Source organism: Perognathus longimembris, chromosome 13, assembly GCF_023159225.1.
Source record: "Perognathus longimembris pacificus isolate PPM17 chromosome 13, ASM2315922v1, whole genome shotgun sequence".
NCBI classification, from domain to species: domain Eukaryota; kingdom Metazoa; phylum Chordata; class Mammalia; order Rodentia; family Heteromyidae; genus Perognathus; species Perognathus longimembris.
In genome coordinates, this window is record NC_063173.1 from 16,738,221 (window position 1) to 16,765,961 (window position 27,741).

The 27,741-nt window shown below is 42.6% G+C and overlaps 1 protein-coding gene across 4 annotated transcripts in view; it reads right to left on the minus strand.

The window, feature by feature from the left end:
• The window catches only part of Trim66 (tripartite motif containing 66), a 61,262-nt gene that overhangs the window by 29,265 nt on the left and 4,256 nt on the right, over positions 1–27,741 (minus strand). For all 4 annotated transcript variants that reach the window (XM_048360564.1, XM_048360565.1, XM_048360567.1 and 1 more), the window contains 6 exons: positions 23,678–23,984; positions 6,237–6,340; positions 4,464–4,611; positions 3,484–3,616; positions 2,933–3,049; positions 187–301 (listed from right to left, as the gene is read on the minus strand). In XM_048360564.1, the coding sequence (XP_048216521.1) occupies positions 187–301; positions 2,933–3,049; positions 3,484–3,616; positions 4,464–4,611; positions 6,237–6,340; positions 23,678–23,984 (924 nt within the window). The remainder of the gene's footprint in view (positions 1–186; positions 302–2,932; positions 3,050–3,483; positions 3,617–4,463; positions 4,612–6,236; positions 6,341–23,677; positions 23,985–27,741) is intronic.

The following is a 27,741-nucleotide window of genomic DNA, read 5'->3' on the forward strand; positions in this document are numbered from 1 at the left end:
TAACCATTGATAAGTCACCCTCCCCAAATCAGAATGAAAATGTTAAGTTTTAGAAAATAGCAGATCGCTATAAAAGCTCAATATCTAAATTCTAGCCATGCTTCTTCTGGCTGTGGGACTAGTTTTATATGTTCCTGGCTTCTGACCCAGTGAGAGCACAGAACTCATCCATCTAGCCATATGTACCTCTAGCTCCTCTATGAGTCCATTGGCCTGTTTGTTCAGTTCATTCATTAGAACCATCTTGGCCATTTTGATCTGGTTTTCCACCTTCCTGTGCTGATGCTTCACTTCGAAAATCCTGTAAACACATGGGACAAAATACGATGAGCCCTTCTCCCATGACCAGAGAGCTTAGAGACAGCAAACATAAAAGCCAACAACTTGAAAGGTGCCTATAAAGATCAGGAACCAGCAGATGCCAGACAAAGAAGAGAATTCCTCTATCACCACCCTTTACAACTTAGCCCCCATGGAAGTGGTACTGTGGCTCAAAGTGGTAGAGTGCTAGCCTTGAGTGATAAAGCTCAGGGACAGTGCCCAGGCCCTGACCAACAAAAAAAAACAAAACAAAACAAACAACCAAACAACCCCCAAAACTTAGCCCCATTGATCTGAGTGGACAATGACTCAATGGCCTGAAGTTCAACTTGGATTTTCTAGGTAAGCCCTGAAGTCCACACCCAGGGCAACCCAGCAGAGCTTACCAGTTGACACAGTACTAAAGAAAGACCACGAGTTAGTAGGTGTATGATTTTGTGTCATTTACTGTCTTAAAAAGGAGGATCTTGGGCTGGGGATATAGCCTAGTGGCAAGAGTGCCTGCCTCGGATACACGAGGCCCTAGGATCGATTCCCCAGCACCACATATACAGAAAACGGCCAGAAGCGGCGCTGTGGCTCAAGTGGCAGAGTGCTAGCCTTGAGCGGGAAGAAGCCAGGGACAGTGCTCAGGCCCTGAGTCCAAGGCCCAGGACTGGCAAAAAAAAAAAAGGAGGATCTTCCAAGAAACTGTCAAAAGGTAAAAAGAGCATAGGTGGAGACAGAAAAACACCAGTGGTTTCTGAGGACTATAGGTGGTGAAAGGTGGAAAAGAGTGACAAGATATATGGGGACTCTTTTGAGAGGAGATGAAATGTTTTAAAATTAGACAATTATAAACAATTTCACAATTCTGTGAAGCACCAAAAGACCAAAGAATTGGGTATTCTTATTTTTGCCAGGGTTGGGGCTTGAACTCAGGACCTAGGCTCTGTCCCTGAGCTTCTTTGTACTCAAGGTTAGTACACTACCACTTGAGCCATAGGACTACTTCTGGATTTTTCTGAGTAGTTTATTGGAGATAAGAGTCTCACAGACTTTCCTTCCCAGGGTGGCTTCAATTCGCAACCTCAGATCTCAGCCTCCTGAGCAGTTAGAATTACAGGCATGAGCCACAGGTTCCAGGCTGGCTATGCATTCTTAAAAGGTTGACTTTTGCTCAAGGATAGCACTCTACCACTTAAGCTACAGTGCCACTTCCAGCTTTTTCTGTGTATGTGGTACTGAGGCAAGCACTCTACCACTAAGTCACATTCCCAGTCCAAAAGGTTGATTTTTATGTTATGTAAAAATTATGTTTCGGGCTGGGAATGTGGGCTAGTGGTAAAGTGCTCGCCTTATATACATGAAGCCCTGGGTTCAATTCTTCAGCACCACATATATAGAAAAGGCCAGAAGTGGCGCTGTGGCTCAAGTTGTAGAGTGCTAGCCTTCAGCAAAAAGAAGCCAGGGACAGTGCTCAGGCCCTGAGTTCAAGCCCCAGGACTGGCCAAAAAAAAAAAAATTATGTTTCAATAAGTTGTTTTAGCAAGAAAGACTTTGGGCTTTGAAGTCTCCACAGACCTAACTTGCAAACTAGCTCATTTATGTTGTTAACTATGTTATCTAAGTTATCTATTCTCTGAACCTTGGCCTCCTCATCAGTAAAATGGAGATAAACCCTGACTGAAACAATTATAATCCAGGTGATGGAGGGCCACACCAGTAATCCTAGCTACTCAGGAGGCAAAGACCTGAGTATTACAGTTTGAAGCCAGCCTGGACAGGAAAGTCTAAGAGACTCTTATCTCCAATAAAGTACTCAGAAAAAGCCTGTAGTAGTACTGGGACTCAAGTGGTAGAGCAGTAGCCTTGAGTAAAAGAAACTCAGGGATAGAGCCTGGGCCCTGAGTTCAAGCCCCAGGACCGGCAAAAAATAAATAAATAAATTATATATATATATATATATATATATTAATAAAAATTTTTTTAAAGAATTGAAGAAAATCGGCTGGGAATATGGCCTAGTGGCAGAGCCTCATATATATGAAGCCCTGGGTTTGATTCCACAGTACCACATATATAGAAAAGGCCAGAAGTGGCACTGTGGCTCAAGTGGTAGAGTGCTAGCCTTGAGCAAAAAGAAGCCAGGGACAGTGCTCAGGTCCTGAGTTCAAGCCCCAGGACTGGCAAAAAATAAAAAATAAAAAGAAGAATTGAAGAAAATAAAGAGTGTCTCCCCTGTAATGTGTTTATAGTTCCTACTCTTTCTATATAAAATACCAATGGTTTGATGTCACTTGTAGGTTTACATGGAAAACCCTGGGAAGAGGAATGATCAATGGTAGAGTGCCAGTAACCTGTTACAGCCTTATAATAAATCGCACCCTCCTCCCCAGCACCTCCTGTGCAGCCTTGTCCTCACTCACTCTGGCTAGTTCACAGGCATGTACATGGGCCCAACCTGAACTAGCATGTCCTCAAGTCACCAAGTGGTGACCCCGAAGACCCATCACTGGCCTTGAGTCAGGAACTAGGCCTTCTGTGCTATCTGTTCACATCTGCTTAACCACATGTCCTAATTGAGGGAGCAGAGCATTTACAGTAATGGCAAGGCATTCGCCTAAGCTACCTGTCCTCAATTTGCTTTGCAGATGTCTGTAGACTGGATTTCTTATGTGCCACCTGGGTAGTCACACTTTCCAGAAGCATCCTCTGGTTTTGTAGAACTTCTTCAACATGCCTGCACCTAGGTGAGGAGACAAAGCAAAAGCTGAGAAGCAGTGATTCCCATCCTAAGTCAAGCAGGAATTCTTGCACTGCACTGTCTCAGGTAGGCCCTCAGAGTTCATAAATTACATCTGGAGATCGCCAAAGGCACCACACACTCTTTTCCTAACAAGTCTTTTCAGCAAGAGAAGCCACACAAAGAAACACCTCATCCCAAGAGTTACAGTTTAGCTTAGGCAGAGAGCCATTTTCCCCCCCTTTGGACAGGGTCTCACACTACAGCCAGGCTGGCCTCAAATTCATGATCCTCCTGCCTCGGCAATCCCAAGTGCTTGGATTACAGGTATGCACCACCTTGCTCTGCTCCTGGGAGAGGTTCTCGATGCCTTGGGAGCCCAGCACTCTCCAAGGTAAGTAGTTCAGAGCCTTCCAAGCTCACTTCAGGCAACTCACCTGTGTTCTTTATGTTCCACCATTAGGCAGCTATGGCATGTGAGCACATCACAGGTCTCACAGAATAGCTTGAGCACTTCCTGTGTGTGTAGAGGACAGTACAAAGCGAAGTCCCCAGAACCACCATTCACTCCTGCCAGAGAAAATAAAGAATGTGGGCTTCTCCTGCTCAAGGAGAACACTCAAGAACTCAGTGAGCAACCCTCAGCCCTCAAAGAATACTGCAGAAAAACAGAGATTAGAGGAAGGGATACAAATGAGAAGTGTCTCCCTGTAGGACATCAAAGTTCCAGGGGTACAAGGTGGAATTCTAGCTTAGCCTGGCTAATTTGTTCCGCTATCCTGAAAATAGCATTTCATTACCCTAAGCATGCTACCATATGTCAGAGGTGAGAAAGGGGCTTGATACTTCTGTACATGGATCTCCTACAGGATCACATATGTTCTAAAATTAAGCTAAACTTCTTCATTCATCAGGATCCTGTTGTCATAGGGCTAAAACCAGCTACTCAGCCTTGCTAGGCTCCAGAAGAAATCACATGGATCATAAATTCTGATTCCTGTGGGTTTGACAAACACAAATTCCCTCCCACAATTCAAAGGCCTTGGAAAAAGACAGTTCAAGGAGACTGCCTTTTAAAACAGACATTACTGGATAGGCAAAGTTCTGTTCTAAACAATTAAGTCACTAAACGTAGAAGGTAGGAACACAGCTAGCTTCCATGATGATTCAAAATTATGCCACGCTCCCAGCACCGTCTCACCCACATTTATCCACCCCATCCTGACAGAGAGACACTAGAGTGAGTCACCCCTTTGACTCTTAAGCCGCCTTACTTCCTTTGCAAAAGGCTCTGAAACCATTCCAACTATCTATCTCCTCCAGCTAGGAAACAAGTTTGAAGAGCTATCCTCCAGGGATTTTAGAGTTCAATATTACTTCAGAGGACAAGGGCAGGTAAGGAGAGGGAGACTGGTACCTGAAGATCCTTTCTGAGCTCGAGAAAAGATGGGACCCCCAGGGGCAGGACCATGCCGGTGCTCCTCTGTGCAGGAGCTACACAGCCAGCGGTTGCAGTAGGTGCAGAGGATGTGTGCTGCCCTCTTCTCCTTGCACTCAGAACAGTTCTAAAATCAGAAAGTTGGCTGTTATTGACCATATCCTCCTTTGTACCTTCCTCTACAATTGGAAATGCTAGAGAGACTAGGGTCCTGATGGGCTGTTCCTCTAAAACTTTTAAAGTGTAGGTGACTAGAAAGCTACCTGGAAATACAGGTCAGGGAAAGCAACCTCTGTGACTAAATGAGAAGTGGCCACCTAGGGCCCTTACGCACAAGTCCTTCTCTGAAGCTGAATACTCAGATAAACGAGCCAAGTATCTGCTCTCAAGGCGTATATGGTTTGATCAGGTTGGTTTCCTTCAAGTGAATAATGCTGTGATGTATAAGATATGACAAGTGCTAAGGAAGCAAAAGGAAGTTTTCAGCTTAGGAGCTGCCAGGAAAGTTTCCACCAAGAGGTGAAAACGTGATCACCAGGAAGACAAGGGAGGGAAAAGTTACAACACAAGGAAAGCAGAGAGGGAAGAAAGCTCCAGATGTGGGAATAAGGTGACATATACAGGCAAGAGAGAGTAAGTATAGTCCAACGTTCACAGTTTCAGATCTGTTTCCACACCTAGTAGAGGGAAACTGAAAAGGTATCAGTCAGTAAATGATATAAAACTTTTATGAACAGCTGGGAATATGGCATAGTGGTAGAGTGCTTGCCTAGCATGAAGCCCTGGGTTCAATTCCTCAGTATCACATAAATAAGAAAAGGCCAGAAGTGGTGTGGTGGCCCAAGTGGTAGAGCTAGCCTTGAGCAAAAGAAACTCAGGGAGAGCTAGCCTTGTGCAAAAGAAACTCAGAGATCATGCCCAGGCCCTGAGTTCAAGCCCCAGGACTGGCAAAAACAAAACAAAACAAAACAAAAAAACCCACCTCACAAAAAAAAGTGATAGTTGCTAAATACAGGCAAGATTAATGAACCTAGTAAATCCAGGGTGTTGTGTGCATTTCAGGTGAGAGAAGGGGCATAAAAGCCCACTACTATTATTTTTCAGTAAGAATAATGAGGGAAAAAAGTACACAGATAAATTAAGCAATGGTTAATAATTAAGTAATGCATAATGTGTTTTAGACACATTCACCATCCATAAAAAGCACTGACAGGGGCTGGGAATATGGCCTAGTGGCAAGAGTGCTTGCCTCGTATACATGAAGCCCTGGGTTCAATTCCCCAGCACCACATATATAGAAAACAGCCAGAAGTGGCACTGTGGCTCAAGTGGCAGAGTGGTAGCTTTGAGCAAAAAGAAGCCAGGGACAGTGCGCAGGCCCTGAGTCCAAGGCCCAGGACTGGCAAAAAAAAAAAAAAAAAAAGCACTGACATACAGAGTAAAAAAAAAAAAAAAAAAAAGCATTTTTAATTTTCACTTAATAGAAAAAAGTACTTTTCATCTCTTAATTCAAATGTTTTTATTTCCTTCTAAATGGAAGGAAAGAAGGAAAGAAGGAAGGAAGGAAGGAAGGAAGGAAGGAAGGAAGGAAGGAAGGAAGGAAGGAAGGAAGGAAGGAAAGAAAGAAGGAAGGTAGGTTAGGAAAACTGATAGAAAAGTAACAAGTAGGAGTGATGAGTGGATAAACTTATAGACACGGGCCCCAAATTTTTCTAAAAAGGACCAGCTGTTTATATCTTTGTCCTGACTTACCCTGGCCATGTTGAGTTGCACAGGAGGAAAGTGCTGTAGAAAAAAGTGTTCAGTTACATCTCTGGTAAGATATACCCGCTTACACCCAGGACAGGAGATGAGCTCTAGGAAGGGAGGGAGGAGAAAGACAACAGAGTCAAAACAACATAACAGATCATACGTAAGACACAGAGGCACCAAGACATGAAGCAATACTTATTTCTGCCATTATGACCTTTAAACCCATAGACTATTGTTCATTTATCTGTCTTTGGGAGGGTAAGGGAAGGCACAGAAATGGAGGGACAAAGGGTGAACAGATGCAGCAGTGGTACTCAGTAGACATTATGCTAAAAATGAACTATACAAATTGTGGGTGAGGGGATGGGAGAGAAAACTGGGAGAGAACAAGGGATGGAATGACATTGTCCAAAAAAGAAACATACTTAGTGCCTGATTTATGTAACTGTGCCCCCTCCCTCTGTATATCACCTTTATAATAACAATAAAAAATAAACATAAAAATAACTAAATAAAGCCATACACTGAACATAACCATCCCATCAGAGGCCTGCTGTATAGACCATTTGGCCTCCTCACAGTCTTTTCTTTGAGCCTACCTTCCTTTCCTCCCCATAAGCTATGCTACTGCAAGCACAAGCCTACACTACTTCTGGTGGCACAACCCGGTGCCTTTGTGCTGCTCCCAATTCCTCATTCCATATCCCTGGTAGTCCAGCTCCCACCACTGACTTAGCCCAGAAACTTCTGGGCTTAGCCCAGAAACTTCAGAGGTCTCAAAGCTAGAGCTTCTTCCAGAAGGGTCTATTCAGAGAAAGAAAGAAAGGGTCTCCCAATATGCTTATATACAGGGCTCAGAGGCCTTTTGCTGGACTACTTCCATCTAGCCCATTTTGGGTATAGCTGTGGACAGCCTGGCTTACTCTCTCTCCCCAGAGGAATGCAACAGTCTTTGGCATTCCTTAGCATAGCGGGCTTCTGAACAGCATAAGCAGCATGAGACTCTCACTTCAGGCCCACTAAAAGAACAGTCAGCCCACTAGGTACAAGAAAATGAATCTCTTGAGGTGGGCAGGTACCTGTGTGCAGGGATGAGGCTGGTCTGAAGAGGGGCTGGCTATGGCAGTGATTGCCAGAGGACTGCCACATCTCTTCTGCCTCATCTCAGCAATATAAAAGTTAATGATACAATGGTAGTTGCTCTAGACTTGAAGTCAGACAAATATAAGTCAAATATAAGGTTAACACCCAATGATCAGGGCTGGGAATATGGCCTAGTGGTAAAGTGCTTGCCTCGTATACATGAAGCCCTGGGTTCGATTCCTCAGCACCACATATATAGCAAAAAGCCAGAAGCGGCGCTGTGGCTCAAGAGGTAGAGTGCTAGCCTTGAGCAAAAAGAAGCCAGGGACAGTGCTCAGGCCCTGAGTCCAAGCCCCAGGACTCGCAACAAAAACAAAACAAATAAACGCAATGATTTTTTGTCGTGGTTTTGTTTGCTTGCCTGTTTGAACTCAGGGTCATGAGCTCATGCTCAGTGGTATAGTTCTAGCACTTCAGCCATGCATTTTTGGCAGTTCTCAGGGACTTTTCTGCTTGGGCTGGCTTTGAACTATGATCTTCAGATCTTAGGATTATAGATGTATACCACAAGAACACTTGGCTATCCAATGATCTTGAACAAATCATTCCTCATGTCCCTTTTATCCCATGTAAAGCAGAAAGAGAAAATAAGAGTTGCTGTGATAGCTAGGAAAGGTGATATACACCTCTAAATTCCAATATTTGGAAGGCTGGAATAGGAAGATGGCCAGTCTGGGCTATGTAGCAAGCCTGGTCTCAAAAACACAGAGACAGACAAACAGACAGGTAGACATTGAGAGAGAAAGATGAAGGGGGAAGAAGGAGTGGGAAGAGAGAGAGAGAGGAAGAGAGAGAGACAGAGAAATGTTTTAACAATTAAATTAGATAATGTGAGAAAACAAGTCCTCCATGAATTTGACTTTGAATTTCATGGTAAAGTAACAACCTCAATTATGAATTTCTCTGGTGATGAAAGTCAGATAGTTTGAGTTTGGGGGAAATGACCCTTGCAAACCCACCATCAAAAAGGTCTCTATACTCTTTTGGATCTAGGCTGGCAGTGAGACCAAAAGAATGCAACAAAAGTCACAGTGAACAAAATCCTGATTGCTTACTGCAATCAGGCTTCAGGAATACTCTAATCCCCTATGCAAGGTGGAAAGCAAAATCCCAGCTTTATGATTTTGCTCTTGCTCTCTGATGTCTACGATTGCTATGTGAAAAACAAAAGGTGGGGTTTAATTGCTACAAGGTGACAGTTACCATAGCCACAGAAGCCTCCATTGTCTCAGACCTTTGTCCAAGGCAATCCCAAAACAGTTACACCAAAGTAACCCTCCAGTTTAATGCAGACACAGGACTGAGTAAAGCCAAAACTAACCAAACTCAGTTTAGTATTGAACCACTCAGAGAATCCCGGCCAGATTGCCAACCTGTAGAACAGAAACTGAATGCAGTTTGTTTGAAGCACTAATCTTTAGGGTGGCTTTTTATGTAACCAAAAAAATCAAAACCCTTTAACTATATAAAACCATAGGTCAAGCCTCCCCCCTCCTACAAAATAAAATTCCCCCCAGTCATTGCAGAACCACGGAACTTCAATACAGAACTTCACCTGGAATCCCCCAAGTATTTTCCTGCTGGTCAACAATGGCCAGAGTAGAGAAGGATACTCTCCATAGGTAACATCATTTGGGGGTAACTTCCCCACCCCAAATATCTCCAGAACTGAAATGGTACTCTAACTGTTGAACATGATTACCACAGACTTCCAACTCTCTGGTGCCAGATGTCCAGATATTAATCATAGTATCATAGGATCATTAACAGAATGAAAAACAAGAAATTCCTGAAATAGATCAGACAAGACTCACACACATCCTCTACCTCGCTTAGCCTTATAGTCTCAATTCCTCAATTTGGAATTCAGGGCCCTTTCTAAATTGGCCCTACTTCCCTCTAGTCTCATCTGTAGCTCTGTCTTGCCATGTACTCTATGTCATTGCCATGTCAAATATCTCTGCTATCTCTTGAATGGACTGAATTTTTTCATGACTCTGTGACAATGCCAGTCCCACTTGCAAAAGGACCCCTTCTTAGCCAGGCACTGGTGACTCATGTCTGTAATCCTAGCTACTCAGGAGGCTGAGATCTAAGATCTCAATTCAAAGCCAGCTCAGGCAGGAAAGTCTGTAAGACACTTATCTCCAATGCACTACTGAAAAATAAAATGGAAATGGAGCTGTGGCTCAAGTGGTAGAGTGCTAGCCGTGAGCAAAAGAAAGAAGCTTAAGGACAGTGCCTAGGCTCTGAGCTCAAGTTCCAGGCCTGGCACACATATATGAAAGTATCCTTTTTGTTCCCGTCCTCTTTAGAACAACTTCTACTCATCCTTTCAAACCTGATCAAACGTTCCACCTTGAAGAAGCAGGGTTGATTTCCCCTAGGATGAGTTAATTAGTCCCTCTTTGAAAATCTTTCTAACGCAACAGGAATCACACTGCATTTTTAACTACCTGTTCTTCATATGTTACTTATAAAAATAATCCACAATTGGCATTAAGGGATATTGCTTGGTTTGTCTTTTTTTTTTTTTTTTTTTTTTAGCAGACTGGACAACTACATTTCTTTTGGGTCGGCATTCTCTATGTGTATTCTTTGACTCGCAGGCCCTGAAATTAATAAGAGCCACCTGGAAATTCTTCCGGATGGTGGGAAGAAAGGCACCCTGAGACCTTAAAGCAAAGCACAGATGTGGTACTTGGCTCTGAGATATGAGTTCCAGGCCCAGGTTTGGTACTATCTGACCATGTAATCCTGGGTGAGTCAGTACCTTTCCCTGAACCAAATAGTTAAAATGATGGAAATAAGAACAGCAGGGAATATGGATTATCCTCTGCTTACTGCAGTCAGGCTTCAGGAATATTCTACTCCCCTATGGAAGGTGGAAAGCAAAAGACAGCAAAATGACAATTTGGCTATCATTCTTATCAGAAGGTCAAAAGAGCCAGGCCTGGTAACATAGGTCTGTAATCGCAGCACTTAGGAGGTTGAAGAAGGACGGACAATCACAATCACTATATGAGACATAATCTAAAAAAAAAATCCCCAGAAATCTGGGTGACAAACTTGTGCTAAGAGGAGATCTAGATGTAGGGAAATCACCCCTCTGAAGAAGGGCTACAGCAGGAGAGAAAAATGGAAAATCACTGCACATTTAACATGTGCTTATATATTATCTAGTTTTTTTTTTCTTGGTTTTTTTTTGTGCCAGTCCTGGGCCTTGGACTCAGGGCCTGAGCACTGTCCCTGGCTTCTTTTTGCTCAAGGCTAGCACTCTGCCACTTGAGCCACAGTGCCACTTCTGGCCATTTTCTGTATATGTGGTGCTGGGGAATTGAACCCAGGGCCTCATGTATACTCTTGCCACTAGGCCATATTCCCAGCCCTTATTATCTAGTTTTAAAAAAGTATTGAAGTCATATCATATGTAAAATAATTATCAGGCTTCTAGTTAACATCCAGAAACATCAATCCTGAGAAACAGAGAGCAAGGACATTGAGGCCTCCCTGGAGAACAGGGCTTCTGCTTCCAGAATGAGAAGGGACCTAAGAGAATATCTCTGAAAGGCAAAGTCATTTAATCAATTTGTTATACAATAAAAAAAAATCAACAACAAAAACTTTGATCACTGTCTATAGTCTTGCATACCTATTTGAGGCCTGCCTGGGCAACTCTGTCTAAATAAATGAACTTCTGGTCTCCAATAGAAGTGGGGCAAATTTACATCTTGCCACCACTTTCTGTATCAGGTGCTTTGGATGTGTTATCTCATTTAATCATCAAATCATTTCTGAGAAACAGGTGTTGTCCCCATTTTACAGTTAGAGAAACTGACACTTCAAGAAATTGTCACCTACCAAAAGACCATACAAGTCAGGGTGGAATTATATCACTGGAAGGCAGATGGCTGCCTTGTAAAACCATGTCCTTTCCACTGCTCCTCCCTGATTCAATTATAAATAAGCAAGATCATTTAATTTTGATTAACCAGTTTGATTATAAATAAAACATTCCATAACAATGATTAGAACATAATAATGGTGTGAGGGGGAGAGGGGAGGGGGGAATGAGGGACGAGGTAACAAACAGTACAAGAAATGTATCCAATGCCTAATGTATGAAACTGTAACCTCTCTGTAATTCAGTTTAATAATATATATATATATATATATTAAGGTATGAGCTTAAGGTATGTATGGTCTGAGGATTGGTGCTACATTGACTGCTGTTGGGACTTAATGTGCTGAGCCCAGGACTTAGTGAGGCAGCAAGAAAGGTAGGCCTGGAGTAGGGAGGCTACCTTTCTGACATAAATAGCATGGCCTAGGAAACTTGGGCATCAAAGGACGGGGGTAGAGGGGAAATCCCAAAGAGGCCTCAGAAAGCTGGTAGTGGGTCATCTCAAACCACTAAGGGAACATATATACCCCAAGTACAAAGCCCGAGCCCAGTGCCAAACAAACCTCTGAGGGTTGGGAAGCCTTTCATTTCTCAGCTCTTGTCCAGGACTCCATAAAACTTTGCAATGGGGGGGCCCAAGATCTCACCCAGCACAGTCTGATACTCTTCCTACCAGAGCTCACATGTAGGGCAAAGCTGGAAAGACTCGATTTAGCTAATTCCCCATCATACAGAAAGTGGCACGAAGGTCCTGTGAGAAACAGGGACCTGGCTAAAAGCTATACAACCCCTGTAAACATAGGTAGTATACTAAGCCACTGAGCAGCCCGGGATTACCTCTATAGCCACAAGTAAGACATGCTACCTCACCATGCCTCTGCCTGGCACTAAGCAAGGAGAAAAACACTTTCTGTTTGTATGCTCTGTACAAGCTGGCTACCCTCAATAAATCACCTATGCTTTTCTACCCCAGACAGTTCCAATATGCTGAGCATCAAGCAAAGTCCTCACTGAGAGACCGGGAGGCAGTCCCCTAGCCCATAACCCAAAACAGCCATCACCTTCAAGTATACGCTGCACCTGCCTCTCAGATGCTCAGTCCCTGCTAGGAAGACAGATTTTGACCCAAAACACCACCCCCTCCCAGGACTGATTTTGCCCCTGGCTGCCAGCAGGCTTACCTGTTGCCCTGTTACCCTGTAATTAGCGCAACACCTAGGAGAGAAGCCAGAGGAGAGAAGTCAGGGGAGCGACAGGTGAGACCACCACTGGTCCTGGAGTATGGTGCTCATCAGCTGTCCAGAAGCACCCACCCTCACGCTGCAGCCAGCTGGGCTGCAGGGCCTAAGCCTCGGGCACGGGGATGTGGAGAGAACCCAGCAGCCTGGGGCTTCTCCCCTTTGCTCGGATGCATCCTCCGCCAGGGCTGCATTTCTCTAGCTCACCTGAGATGCTCCTGCAAGAAAGAGCTTGGTTGACTCCTCCTGTTCCTTGTTTATCTTGGAGGCTCTGCAGCAATTTTCCCAAACTGAACAGCAAGAGAGAGACCTCAAAGAGGCGACTCTTTTCCTAGCTGCATCGCCTTCCTAATCCTCTGGGTGCTCAGAAGGAAGAAAACGAGATTTTCAACTTTCAGGAACTAGCTCGGGAAGCCATCACTCTCAGCCTTTTAGGACTCGTTCCAAAAATCCTTCAGCCCTCCATGTTCCCCAAAATGACAGTGCTCATGTGTGGCTGGAACCTGCCCGAATCCGGCAGCTCATTTAAATAGAGCTCATCACAACAACAGTGTTGGTAGAGAAGTGAGTAGCTGCAGGGCCCTGGGGACCCCCTGTTTATACGTAGGAAGAATGATGCAATCTGGGTATCAAAATAGCAATCCAGAATGGAATAACAGGCTCACGCAGCAGCGGTGCCTGCACAGCCAGAGCTCAAGTTGACACACTCTGTCAGCCCCACACTGCTGCAGCACGCAGATGCCAGGCACACTCTCACTGCATCGTTTAAAAAAAACACAACACCACCACCAGGAGCCCAAGAGATCCCTCCATGCCCCCAGCACTGAAGGAGGGGGTGAGGGAGCACCCTCCAGAAGACATTAAAATCTGTCTCCTACACACTCACCTGCTCCTGCCACTTCACCTGAAGTCCTTATCCTGTGACGTCACAGTCAGTTGCCATAGTGACCAATGGTCCGTCACAAGCAGAAGGGGGATAGGACTTCAGACAGAGAAGACACACATTTATGATGCACAAAGGTCTTAGGATGAGTCCCTTGGCAGCTAATCCTAACCTCTAGGGAGATACAGTCACACACAAGCGGGCGGTTAAGGGGAAGGAAAACAGAATCGAGTTAGAGGAAAGACCACACGTAACAGAATAATTATGAAAGCACAGAGCATTTGGGTAAGGGGAAATGGCCAAGAAGAAACCTGGAAAGACCAGCAGGAGAAAAAGCTCCTGAAAGACCTTGAATAAGCAAAGGATTTTAACCCTTAACAGAAAAGGAAGCCCACAAAGATTCTGGAGCATGATGGGGCTTGGTTTTATGATTATCTTGGCTGACTAGTCAAGAAGGATATTGCCAGGCACTGATGGCTCATGTCTATAATCCTAGCAACTTAAGAGGCTAAGATCTAGGCTCTCAATTTGAAGCCAGCCTGGGCAGGAAAGTCTATGGGATTTATCTCCAATTAACTTCCAAAAAGTTGGAAGCGTGACTCAAGTGGTACAGTGCTAGCCCTCAGCAAAAAAATCTCAGGGACAGTGCCCACGCCCTGAGTGCAAGTACCAGAACCGGTATACACACACACATACACACACACACACACACACACACACACACACACACACACACCAACACTGTCTACTTAAGCATTAATGGATGATGACCAGGAGAGAGTGGAAAAGGGGGACAAAAGTTATTTTTTTTTAAGCTACTGGGGGCTGGGAATGTGGCTTAGCGGTAGAGTGCTTGTCTAGCATGCATGAAGCCCCGGTTCGATTCCTCAGCACCACATAAACAAACAGCCAGAAGTGGCACTGTGGCTTAAGTGGTAGAATACTAGCCTTCAGCAAAAAGAAGCCAGAGACAGTGCTCAGGCCCCAGAACTGGTGGGGGTGGGGGGTGGGGGAAGGTACTAGGGGCTGGGAATGTGGCTTGGTGGTAGAGTGCTTGCCTAGCATGCATGAAGCCCTGGGTTCAATTCCTCAGTACCACATACACAGAAAAAGCTGGAAGTGGGGCACAACAAATAGGGGAGAGACTCGACAAATGGGACTACTACAAATTAAAAAGTTTCTGCACAGCTAAGGTCATAGTCACCAAAAGAGAAAGACAGCCAACCATATGGGAAAGGATCTTCACCAGCACAGCAACAGACAAAGGCCTAATATCTGTCATCTACAGAGAACTCAAAAAACTAAGCCCCTCCAAGCCCAATAAACCAATTAGGAAATGGGCAAAGGAGCTAAAGAGAGACTTCACAAGAGAAGATATAAAAATGGCAAAGAAACATATGAGGAAATGTTCAACATCCCTGGTAGTAAAGGAAATGCAAATAAAAACAACCCTGAGATACCACCTCACTCCAGTTAGAATGGCCTATACTCTGAACTCAGGCAATAAGAAATGCCGGAGGGGGTGCGGGGAAAGAGGAACCCTTCTCCATTGTTGGTGGGAGTGCAAACTAGTACAACCACTTTGGAGAACAGTATGGAGGTTTCTCAAAAAGCTCAATATAGACCTACCCTATGACCCAGCCATACCACTCCTAGGCACCTATCCTGAACAACAGGTCCCAAGATATCAAAAAGACATTTGTACTTCCATGTTTATCGCGGCACAATTCACAATAGCCAAAATATGGAAACAACCCAGATGCCCCTCCACAGATGAATGGATCCAAAAAATATGGTACCTATACACAATGGAATACTACATAACGATTAGGAATGGTGAAATATTGTTATTCGCAGGGAAATGGTCAGAACTTGAACAAATAATGTTGAGTGAGACAAGCCTAGAACACAGAAAACAAAGGGGCATGATCTCCCTGATATATGACTGTTAAGATGGGGTGACGGAGAGACAGTAGAGACCAGGTCTGTGAAACCAAAAGTGCTTGTCAAATGGTATTTCCCACGGGATTGGGTCAGCGACCCAACATTATGTAACTAAAACCAAACAACTACTCAACATATAAAGGTCAAAAATTGACCTCTCAGTGGAATACAACAGCTCAAAAGCTATGTATGTACGCTCTTATAAGACTACTGTCGACATATTGTCTAATGTCGACATTACATTTAAAGTCCTAGGCGAATTTTCTTTGGCTTAGGCCACGTGGCTACTGTATATGTTCTTGGTACATTGGGTAATGTATATATGTCTGCCTGACCTAGGGAAGGGAAAGAAAAACAGGGCGTAAGATATCACAAGAAATGTACACACTGCCCTACTATGTAACTGTACCCTTTTTGCACAGCACCTTATTAAAAAATTTTTGTTTAATTAATAAATAAATTTAAATTAAAAAAAAAGAAAGAAAAAGCTGGAAGTGGTGCAGTGGCTCAACTGGTAGAGTGCTAGCCTTGAACAAAAGAAGCGCAGGGATAGTGCCCAGGCTCTGTGTTCAAGCCTCAGCCCTGGCAAAAAAAAGCTAGATGGTGATGGTGGTAGTGATGATGGTATGGTATGTAAAGGAAAAGGAGTCAAGAGTATAGAGACAGATAACAGGAGGAGGCAGTGAACAGCTGCCAAAGCCTATCTTATCTATTATCTATTTTCCCCTGGCATCCATACTTTTTTTTTTTTTGGTCGGTCATGGGGCTTGAACTCTGGGCCTGGGTGCTGACTCTGAGCTCTTCAGCTCAAGACTAATTCTCTTCCATTTTGAGCCACAGGGTTTTCTTGTGGTTAATTGGAGATAAAAGTCTCATGGACTTTCCTGCCGGGGTTGTCTTTGAACCACAATCCTCAGATCTCAGCCTCCTGAGTAGCTAGGATTACAGGCATGAGTACCCAGTCATCTATACATTCTCAAGGTCAGACCTCCTTCTGTCTTGCCTGGACCCATGATTTCCAAATCTGGAAAGCTTTCTAGAAATCCTGGATCTACCAAACCTAGATCTTTTGAGTATGGATCAGGGACCAGAAATCTATATTTTTAGCAAGTTTCCCAAGTAATTCTTAGGCATCTAGAACAGCACTGGTTCAAGGACTAACAATAAAACCAAAGAGCTGAACAACCATAGCAGTCTTCTAGTGGATCTTCCTACTTATGTCAGTCGTATCTCCCCCAATCATCTCTCTCACTGAGCCAGAATAACTTTCTAAAATACAAATATTACAAATAAAACAAATAGAAAAACAAACAAATAAATAATTTAATGGCTTCTATTGTCCATGAATAGCTTAAATTTGTCCAGACACTTCAGGGAATTTCCTTTCTGAATAGCATTTTCATTTTTCCATATTGTAGCCCAAATAAAGCCCTTCCTATTTCTAATATTTGCCTTACCCTTTACATGCCTTATCCTAATAGTCACTCCCTAGAATCTCCTTCTACACTTTTCTAGTCCTGCTTGACTCCTACACATCTACTTCATGCCATTCACAGAATTTCTCAAAGTCAGAAAACGTCAGGCTGTCTGTTTTTGTCAATAGAGAACACAGGCACAGAACAATTTTTTGAAACATAGGTATAATACTGTTTCCATACCAACTATGGCTGCTTTTGTACTATAGTGGTGGAGTTGAGTAGTTGTGATAGGATTTATGATTGCCAAAGGTACTTAATATTTAGCTCTTTATGTTTGTTTTGTTTTTGTTGCCAGTCCTGGGGCATGGACTCAGGGACTGTGCACTGTTCCTGGCTTCTTCTTGCTCAAGGCTAGCACTCTACCTCTTGAGCCACAGCGCCACTTCTGGCTTTTTTCTATGTATGTGGTGCTGAGGAATCGAACCCAGGGCTTCATGTATATGAGGCAAGCACTTTACCACTAGGCCATATTCCCGGCCCCACTATTTAGCTCTTTAAAGAAAAATCTAGCCACTGTTAGCATAAAGCAAGAGCTTTTTCAATTGTTCTAGGGGTCCAATTCTGACTGAGAAGGTTCTGTTGTTCCCAAGCCCACTCCCATCTCTGTGAGCTCCAGTTCTGATTACTGGCTCCCTTTCTGAGATGGACCTTCAAATATGGATAGGATGTTACTAACAAGGACAAAGTGTTCAAGAAGAGTCAACCTTATAAACAGAAAATCATAAATTTCAAAATGTGGGTCCTCTTTGGTAAAGCTAGAGCATGGAAAGGAATTATAGAAATGAAGCTGTAAAATGAATTTTGGAACAGACTGAGAAGAGCCTGGAAGGCTATACTAAGTTCCTATTCTTAAGTGCAACCAATTTGGGAGCCTTTAGGTTGCTAAAAGTACAGGCCTAGAGTCAGAAGAAGTGATTAGGGTCCAGGTTAAGAGAATTGGGGAATATAACCCATGGTAGTAAAAGGTAAAATGACTTCAAGAAAAGTATTACTAGAGGAAAGAACAGAGAATAAACTAAGGTTAGCTAAAAATATCCAAGGACTAGGGAGCAGGGTCAGCAGCAGATCTGAGCCAAGAGTCGAAATGTGAGCATGAAAGCTAGATGACTGAAACTGGATATAAATGAACAGACTGCATGGTCTACACCCTTCAGGGCCCATGCTCCTAGAAGCCACATGGCTGTGATATAGGCTTCATGTGACAAGAAGGTTCCCACAGTGGAATATAGAAGGCATGGGTGAGTCCAGGATCATCTGACAGTCCCTCACGGATGCAGGTAGCAACCTTATCCCTTTGCACCCCAAACTCAGGATTCAATCCAAAAATTGTGTACTAACACACTCTATGCAAAGCCACTGACCCCAATTCAACGCAGCAATCTTCTCTAGGGCTGCAGCTTCTGTGGTCTGCATGTCCAAACAAGCCCTAGACTGTAAGGCAAGAGAATGACTTTTTTTCCTGGCTCTGCAAGCAACCAATTAATTATGTGACCCTTAGCAGGATCCTAGCTCCTTCTACACCCCTTATGCTCCATCTTTGCAGAGAGTAGTTGGGAGATGTACTCTAAAGGCTTTTCCTGCTCTCTGGCCTCCAATATAGTAAGCTATATTTTGGTCTCTCTTACATGAGAGACTTTTTTTTTTTTCTGGCCAGTCCTGGGGCTTGGACTCAGGGCCTGAGCACTGTCCCTGGCTTCTTCTTGCTCAAGGCTAACACTCTGCCACTTGAGCCACAGCGCCACTTCTGGCCATTTTCTGTATATGTGGCGCTGGGGAATCGAACCCAGGGCCTCATGTATACGAGGCAAGCACTCTTGCCACTAGACCATATCCCCAGCCCACATGAGAGACTCCTGAATGACAGAATTCCATGGACAAGAAGCCCCTCCAACACTCTATTAAGAACAGCCGCCCTGAATTCTCTCGTTCAGCAAATCTGTTCTAGCTTTCCACACAGTATTGGCAGCATCAAGTACTCCCCACCTACCCCCAGCACAACCTGCCTCCTTCCCATCACCAGGGGAATTGCTCTCCCAGTAACGGGTGCCGTTCAGAGGTGCCAGCACCACACCTGGGGCTCTAGAGAGCCAATTAAGGTGAGGAAACTGTTCATGAAGTAAAAAGCCACCGAGCTGACAGAACTCTGGAGCTTCAGCTTCTGCACCTGCCACATACCCAATTCAGTCCAGCCCAGCATAGCCTGTCCCCTACCTGAGAGGTTTGGGTCACTGCCTGCAATGGTCCTACACATATACACAGGAGTTGGACATACTGTTTGGCACAATGAGAAAGCAATTGAACAGCCATTATCTGCCTCCCCCTGTTCACCCCCTGCTTCCTATTCTCACCCAAGGCCATTAGAGCCCCTCCAGCTGAGCTGCTCATTAAGAGTCATTTCCCTCTCTGACTACAAGGTTGTAGCATCTTGCATCAGTTCCCTTTCCTTTGGATCTTCCCAAAGCCCCCAAGGCCTGCCCACCAAGGGACAGTCATTACTCCCCCTTTCAGCATTAGCTGTGTACCAGGAATACACCATCACCGTTAACTAGCTTCAGGAAACACAGGGCTGTCTGTGGAGGTTATCTGGTGTTCTAAATGCTCACTGAGTTCAACTTCAAAGCCAAGAGAGGACCTGGAATCATATAGTATGTATTTGTGATCAGGATTGCCCAGTAAGTTGAAGAGTCTAGGAGCTCCAGGAGTCTAACTTTCAGCCAGGACACTTCCCACATCTTGACTGAATCCCTCACTTTGAAAATTAGGCAAGATTCTAAACATACAGATTTTAGAATTTTGATGCTTCCCAGGCACAATTTGTTATTTCGTTTGAAGAGAAAATAAAATGTTCTTTTTATTCACAAAGGAAGAAAATATCCAATTAAATGCCCTAATAAAATAAATAAAACCACAGGAACCTTGAGAATCTTGAAGAATAAACCAGTATACAGTAAATGTAAGTTTCAGAGAAGCTAGCTCATTTCAGGATTTGCTAAATTTACTTAAAGTATCTCTTTAGTACACTCAGTAGCCAACTTTTAGATATAATTTGGCCTGGGATAGTTTCCAATCAGGCCTAAAAGGAAATAAAGAAGTACTTTTACTTATGACAGTTTTATCCTAATAATCCCATTGTAAATTTAAAATATTACAAACTGAAAATACATTTAATATACTTGGCCTACTGAACATCATAGCTTGGCCCAGCCTGCCTTAAATGTACTCAGAATACTTTTATTAGCTGGAAGTAGAGCTGTGACTCAAGTGGTAGAATGCTAGCCTTGAGCAAAAGAAGCAGGGACAGAACCTAGACCCAGTGTTCAAGGCCCAAGACCAGCACAAAAACAAACAAATAAAAACCCTTAAATCAAGGAGCAAAATGCTAAAACTCTTCTAAAAAAAACAAACACTGAATTTAAGAAATAATTTTTTGGGGGGCCATGATACTCAAAGCATAGACAACAAAAGAAAAAAATAGTAAGTTAAGATTTCATTAAGATAAAAAAGTTTCATGCATCAATGAAAAAAACAGCAACTCACAGAATGAGAGAAAATATTTACAAATCATATATCTGATAGGGACTGATAACAATAAAAGAAGATCCTATCTAAAAATGGGCAAAACTGAAACTCTCATTTAACTCCAAGCAACTTCTCATTCTCCCTGGCCCCCAGTAACTACCATTCTACTTTTAGTCTCTATGAATTACTACTCTAGGTATTTCCAGTAACTGGAATCATAGAGTATGTATTTGTGGTCAGCTTTGTTTCATTCAGCAGAATGTCTTCAAGGTTCAGCCACATTGCAAGATGTCAGAATTTCCTTCCTTATTAGGGTTAAATAATATGGCTATACCACATTAGTTTATCAAACCATTGACAGATACCTGGGTTGCTTCCAATCTGTGGCTATTGAAAATAATGCTGCTATGAACATGGGTGTACACATGTATCTTCAAGCCCTTACTCCAAATTTATTTAGGTATATACCAGAAAAATGGTTCACATGATAATTCTGTTCTTGATTTTTTTTCCTTTTTTTATTTTTATTTTTGCCAGTCCTGGGCCTTGAACTCAGGGCCTGAGCACTGTCCCTGGGCTTCTTTTTGCTCAAGGCTATCACTCTACCACTTGAGCCACAGCACCACTCTGGCTTTTTCTATATACGTGGTACTGAGGATTTGAACCCAGGACTTCATGTGTACGAGGCAAGCACTCTACCACTAGGCCATAGTCCCACCCCAGTTGATAAATTTTTGTGGTTTTGATTTAGAGTTCCCTAATAGGAAAGTGCTTATTGGCCATTCATGTACTTTCTTGGGAGAAATATCTAAGTCTTTTGATCTTTTTTCAATCAGTTTGTTTTGTAATTGTTGTATTATAGGAATTATTTTTGTTGTTTCATCGAGATAGAGTCTCAGTAAATTGCCCATTATAGCCTTGAGCCTGCAATCCTATTGCCTCTGCCTCTTCAGTATTGGGAACTACAGATATGTGCCATTGTGCCTGGCTTTGTAATTCTTTGTTTATTTGTTTTGTTTTTGTTGCCAGTCCTGGGGCTTGAACTCAGGGCCTGAGCACTGTCCCTGGCTTCTTTTTGCTCAAGGCTAGCACTCTACCTCTTGAGCCACAGCGCCACTTCCGGCTTTTTTTATATTTGTGATGCTGAGGAATCAAACCCAGGGCTTCATATATGTATACAAGGCGAGCACTTTACCACTAGGTCATATTCCAGCCCCTGTAATTCTGAGTCATTTTTTTTTGCCAGTCGGAACTTGAACTCAGGGCCTGAGCACTGTCCCTGGCTTTTTTTTTTGTTTTTTTTGTTCAAGGCTAGCACTCTAGCTCTTAAGCCACAGAGCCACTTCTGGCTTTTTCTATATATGTGGTGCTAAGGACTTGAACCCAGGGCTACATGTATACAAGGCGAGCATTCTTGCCACTAGGCCACATTCCCAGCCCCAGTAATTCTTTATACATAGTCTGAATCATTCCAACAGTGCTGGAACAGCTATGACATGGTTAAGAGTCACTTTATTTATAAATATACTGTATTTCCAAGAGCTCTTTAAGTAATCAAAATTACCAAATTTACAGACAATTGAAATACTTTAACAAAAAAGGTGGGAAGAGTTTGGAGCATGGCTGAAGTGGCAAAGCACCTGCCTAGCAAGAGCTCAGCCCTGGGGGCTGGGAATATGGCCTAGTGGTAAAGTGTTCGCCTCATATACATGAAGCCCTCCCTGGGTTTGCTTCCTCAGCACCACATATATAGAAAAAAGCTGGAAGTGGTGCTGTGGCTCAAGAGGTAGAGTGCTAGCCTTGAGCAAAAAGAAGCTAGGGACATTGCTCAGGCCCTGAGTTCAAGCCCCAGGACTGACAAAAAACAAAACAAAAAAAAAAAAGAGTGAAGCCCTGAATTCTACCCCAGTACTGGAAAATGATAATAATTATAATACATTTAACTTATAAAAGCAAATATTGTTTATAAATACATTTAAATACTAATCATAGACCCTTTTAAAGTCATTGTTAAATCATGCTATGTTCCTTTCAAAACCAGAATAGTAAGGTGTTTTTGTTTCTTTGTGCCTGTCCTGGAGCTTGAGATCAGGCTTGGGCTCTGTCCCTGAGCTTTTTTTGCTCAAAGATAGCACTCTATTACTTCAGCCACAGCTCCATTTCCAGCTTCTTGGTGGTTACTTGGATACAAGGGTCTCAAGGACTTTCCTGGGCAGGATTCTCAGATTTCTAAGCCAATCCTAGTTTGCAACCTTGATTCCTAGATCTCAGCCTCCTGAGTAGCTAGGATTACAGGTGTGAGCCACTGGTACCAGGACATTAAGCTTTGTTTTTAACTTATAAAAATTACTAAAGTTCACACCTATAGTCCTAGCTACTAAGGAGGTTGAGATCTGAGAATCATGGTTCAAAGCCAGCCCAGGCAGGAAGTCCATGAGACTCTTATCACCATCCAATAAATTACCAAAAAAGCCAGAAGTAGAGCTGTGGCTCAAGTGGTAGAGCGCTAGCCTTGAGCATTCAAAGAAGCATTGGGACAGTGCCCAGTTCCTAAGTTTGTTCAAGCCCTAGGACCAGCAAAAATAAAATAATGCTTAATGAAAAACAAAGCTTTGTAAATTAAGTTGCTTGTCATGGGTTCAGAGGGTTTAAGATCCAGACCTAAGGCTACTCTTAGCCATGGTATCCCAAAGAAAGCCTACATTTGTGCTACAAATCACTTTGGAAATATTACAAGGCATACACAAAATATCGTAATTGTTGCCACTCATTACTTTCTCACTGTAGAATTCCATTCAATAGATAACTCACTGTACTTCTATTACATACCATGTGCTAGAATACTGAAATGAAGGGACCTGCTTCTTGTCTCCAAGGACTCTGCAGTTCTCAATGCCATTGTTTCCTAGGAAACCTGACATTCAGGAGTGAGACACTGGTTCCCCACTGTCAAGAAACAACTTAAACAATGAAAGGTTCTCTTGAAAACCTGTTCTTGACCAACACTAGGCAGCCTGTTTTCAAGGTTTAATGTAGTAGGACACACCTTTTCCATCTGGGGAGTCAGCCAAACCTCAAATAAAAACTTCACAGGTTTCTTAGCCTGCCACCAATTTAAGGAAATCCCAAAGATAAAAAGTCCCTAGCTTACAAATCAGATATATTGGGCATCGAGAGGATTTGCTCTGTCTCACAGATTCCCCAGAGTTGCTTTCAGCAATGAGTGTCCCTTGGGCATTTAAATTCTGCTGCCTAGACTTGAAACTCAGTTCCTATAAAACAGAGACAGGCCTGTTCTATAGAAGTAGGAGAACCTGTGCTTTTGTACTTACCATCTAGGACAGTCCCAGGAGCCTTGGCAACATGCCCTAGGTCCTGTATTAAGCCATGGAAGCAGTCCTTACAGAGCAAATGTTGGCAAGGTAGCAGCCGAGAACACTCATCTTGCAGGTCCCGTTGGCACAATGAGCAAGTCGAGGTTACAGTCTCTCTTGGTTCGTCCCTAAAGTAGTATTTCTGATCAGCTAGCATTTGCCTCATAAAGTTCATGCTCATGTCCGTGCCCATGCCTGGGTCTGAAGCTTTTCCAATAACATCTTCAGGTGTGAAGCAGCGTGTAAATCGAGCAAGCTCCACTCCCTATAAGTAAAACACAAGGCAGAGTGATGTATTTCTCTCAAAGGGGAAAGTTTCAGAACAGGCCAGAGAAGCCTCAGAGAATAAAGTCCAGGTGATGCCCCTCCCCGGGGATGGCAGCTCAGGCCTCAGTCTCAACCCAGAGAGTCCACCATCTCTGCTATGGAAAACAAATCCTGTTGGTGTCTGCCAGGTTGTCTATTTCTGACAAAGGTTGTTGGCCTTCAACAGAGTTCCAGAAGCCAGGCATCAGTGGCTCACACCTGTAATCCAAGCTACTGAGAAGGCTGAGATCTGAGGATCATGGTTCAAAGCCAGCCCAGGCAGGAAAGTCCTACTAAACTATTAAACTATTTAATGTTGCACAGAAATGTTCGAGTATATTTTAGATCATCTACCTATGCACAATGATAAGACTTGAGGGGTGGTGTTAAGGATCTAGTTGATACCAAGTAATATTACTTGTCTCAGAGGAATGAGAAAAGAGGTAGATAATATGTACTTAATGCATTCTTGCCACCTGATGGTTACATTGTAACACACGATGATCAATGTTTCATTGTACTTGGAATGAATAGAAGTAGAGATACTGAGACATCATCATTGTGGCTTATGGTTGCTGAACTTAGCCATAATATTGACCAGCACATTTAAGTTGCAGTAGTTTAGTTTAGCACAATACCACATGCATATAAAATTAATATTGTCAATTTCATTGTTTCGGTTTGTTTGGGTTTGGTAAGTTTTTTCCTAATTGTAAACTGTGTTTGGTTTTATAATTACCTGAGAGCTATAAAAAGAAAAGAAAGTTGTGTCTACTTTTGTACTTGTATTTAAGAAACAAAATAAAAGGCATTTAATTCATCTGGGGCTTTGCAATTACGAAAGTTTTCAGGGGAAAAAATATTCACTTCAATCTAAAGTATTTGGGAATCAAACCTACGTAAGAGTCAGAGTGATCGGACTGAGCGAGGCCAGGCACCAATACATAAAATAACGGTTGGACTTTCACCTCCAGTTTCTTCCAGGGCCTTATGTATGGCAGTTACTTTACAAAGGGCAACCACAGCAGCTTCAGTAGAGGTAATTCTCAAAAAGTTTGACCTTAGAACCCCTTTATAATTTTTAATTATTGAAGACCCTAAACAGATTTTTGTGTGAGCTACATCTATTACTATGTACCATATTAAAGATGAAAAATATATTAACGTATTAAAAAAATAACATGGACAGTGAATGTAGCTCGGTGTTAAAACATTTGCTTAGGATGCACAAACCCGTGGGTTCAAGTCCCAGAATAAAAAAGATAAATAAGTTAAGTCAAGTAAATAAGCAAACTTTTTTGGGGGGGTTGATTGTTTTTTGGTTTTGGTTTTGTTTTTTGGTCATGTGCCTGGGCACTGTCTCTAAGCATTTCAACTCAAGGCTAGCATTCTACCACTTGAGTCACTTCAGTAAGTAAACTTTTGTAAGCAAATAAAAAAATTTAAACTGGGGCTGGGAATATGGCCTAGTGGCAAGAGCGCTTGCCTCCTACACATGAAGCTCTTGGTTCGATTCCCCAGCACCACATATATGGAAAATGGCCAGAAGAGGCGCTGTGGCTCAAGTGGCAGAGTGCTAGCCTTGAGCAAGAAGAGGTCAGGGACAGTGCTCAGGCCCTGAGTCCAAGGCCCAGGACTGGCAAAAAAAAAAAAAAAAAAAAAAAAAAATTTAAACTGTTACATGTTCACATGAATAACACACTTCTGAGAGGAAAGAGTTTTTTAAAAAATTTACTGAAGAATGAAATTATTTTTCATGTCTGTCAATCTGTAATGTCTGATTTAATAGAGTATAGCTGAATTCCTCTGCCTGACTCTCTACTATATACTTTTATTGTACAGGAAGAAAATCCAGCTTCAAACAGACAGGGATTTGGAAAAAAAATAGAACTATTGTAATAGCTTTATCAAATAATATTACATAAAAATTTAGCAAATAGTTTCTTCAATGTTAGTTGCAACATAAAAGCTTAAACTATACCAATTAACTTTTCTTCTTCTATTCCAGTAAAATCCACTGGTATACCTTGTGCTTTAATCTGTTCTTCTAGCCAAGCATAGCTTGATAATACCATTTATAAATCATTTGGAAAAGAATTAGTCCAATGTTATTCCAAATACTGATACACTTGTTATACAATAACAAAGTCAATCCTTAATATCACTTTAATTAAATCAGAAAGTTGTTGGGAAACTGTCAAATTCATGGAGGCAGCTAAAACATCAGAATTCTAATCTGTGCTTGAAAACTTGAAATTTATAGTTGGCAAAAGTAATATTTGAGAAAATATCTACCAAATTTCCAAGACTGAATAACTATAGTTTGTTAGTTGTTCTTCTATGAAAATGTCTGTTCTTGGAGGAATAAGGAAAAGTAGGTGAGCTCACAACAGAGGTAAATAACATATGTGTAAGCTTGTCATTGTGATATGTTGGAGTTTTTTTGTATACTTTAATTTCTTCATATAGAATATTTAAAAGACATGTATTCAAGGAACAATACTAGCTTTATATTTTTTCCTGAACAGCAAATGCCTAGTGGGAAAGAATACAATGATACAATGATTTGATCCAGTTTCATATCCAAAGAACCAGTACTCTCATATACCATTGCTTTAATGCCATCAGTACAATATTAATCTAGTAAAAAGACTAGATAATAAGTGAGAGTTGTTATAAAAAGTTTTGAATTTGTTGACCCTCTCAAAGTGTCTTGGGACCCCTACAGTGTCTTTAAGAGAACACAGAACTGCCATGTTAAACATCACCTAGGAACCCTGGGAATTCAGGGAGGTGGTTTGGCTTTCTATTATCAGTGATTACTTCCTACTTCAGACAGGAACATAAAGAAGCTTGGTGCTATTGGTCCACATCTGTAATTCTAGCTACTCAGGAGGCTGAGACCTGGAGGGTCATCATTCAAAGCCAACTTGGGCAGAATAACAGACCATGAACTACATTTCCAATTAACTTGCAAAATAATAGACTGGAGTCATGGTGGAGAGACAAATCTGACTGAAAAGGCCCAGGAGCATGGGACCCCAGAGTTCAAGCCCCATTACTGGCAAGTGAATACAAAATAAGTTAAAAATAGAGGAATTTCGGCTGGGGATGTGGCTTAATGGGAGAGTGCTTGCCTAGCATGCATGAAGCCCTGGGTTTGATTCCTCAGTACCACATAAACAGGAAAAGCCAAAAGCAGTGCTATGGCTCAAGTGGTAGAGCACTAGCTCTGAGCAAAAGAAACTCAGGGACAGTGCCCAGGCCCTGAGTTCAGGCCCCACGACTGGCAGAAAAAAAAAAAAAAAGAGGACTTTCAGTTTTGTTTTAAAGAACAACTGAAGTAATATCTCAAGGATAAAAAGTTTATAGGCACTTATAAGAAATGATGTGCCTTGTTTGAGAACAGAGGGGAAGGTCAAATGGCCCTTTTCCAACCCTCTTCCTCTGGCTGCTTTTGACCATAACTGGATTTCTTGTCAAAGGATGAGAACAAATCCCCATGTTGCATTGCCACTGAGGAGTAAGAATTCTAAAGACCGTTTGCTTGGGTAGTATAGAACAAATTATCAAAATTTAGTATTCATTATAGAGAGAAAATGTAAAGTAGAAACACTAGGTAATAAGAAAGCACTCACTCTTTGCCAGGCTATGTTGTACATGGTATTTGGGGTTGCTTGTTTACTATCTGTCTGAGACACAGTTGTAGGGACACA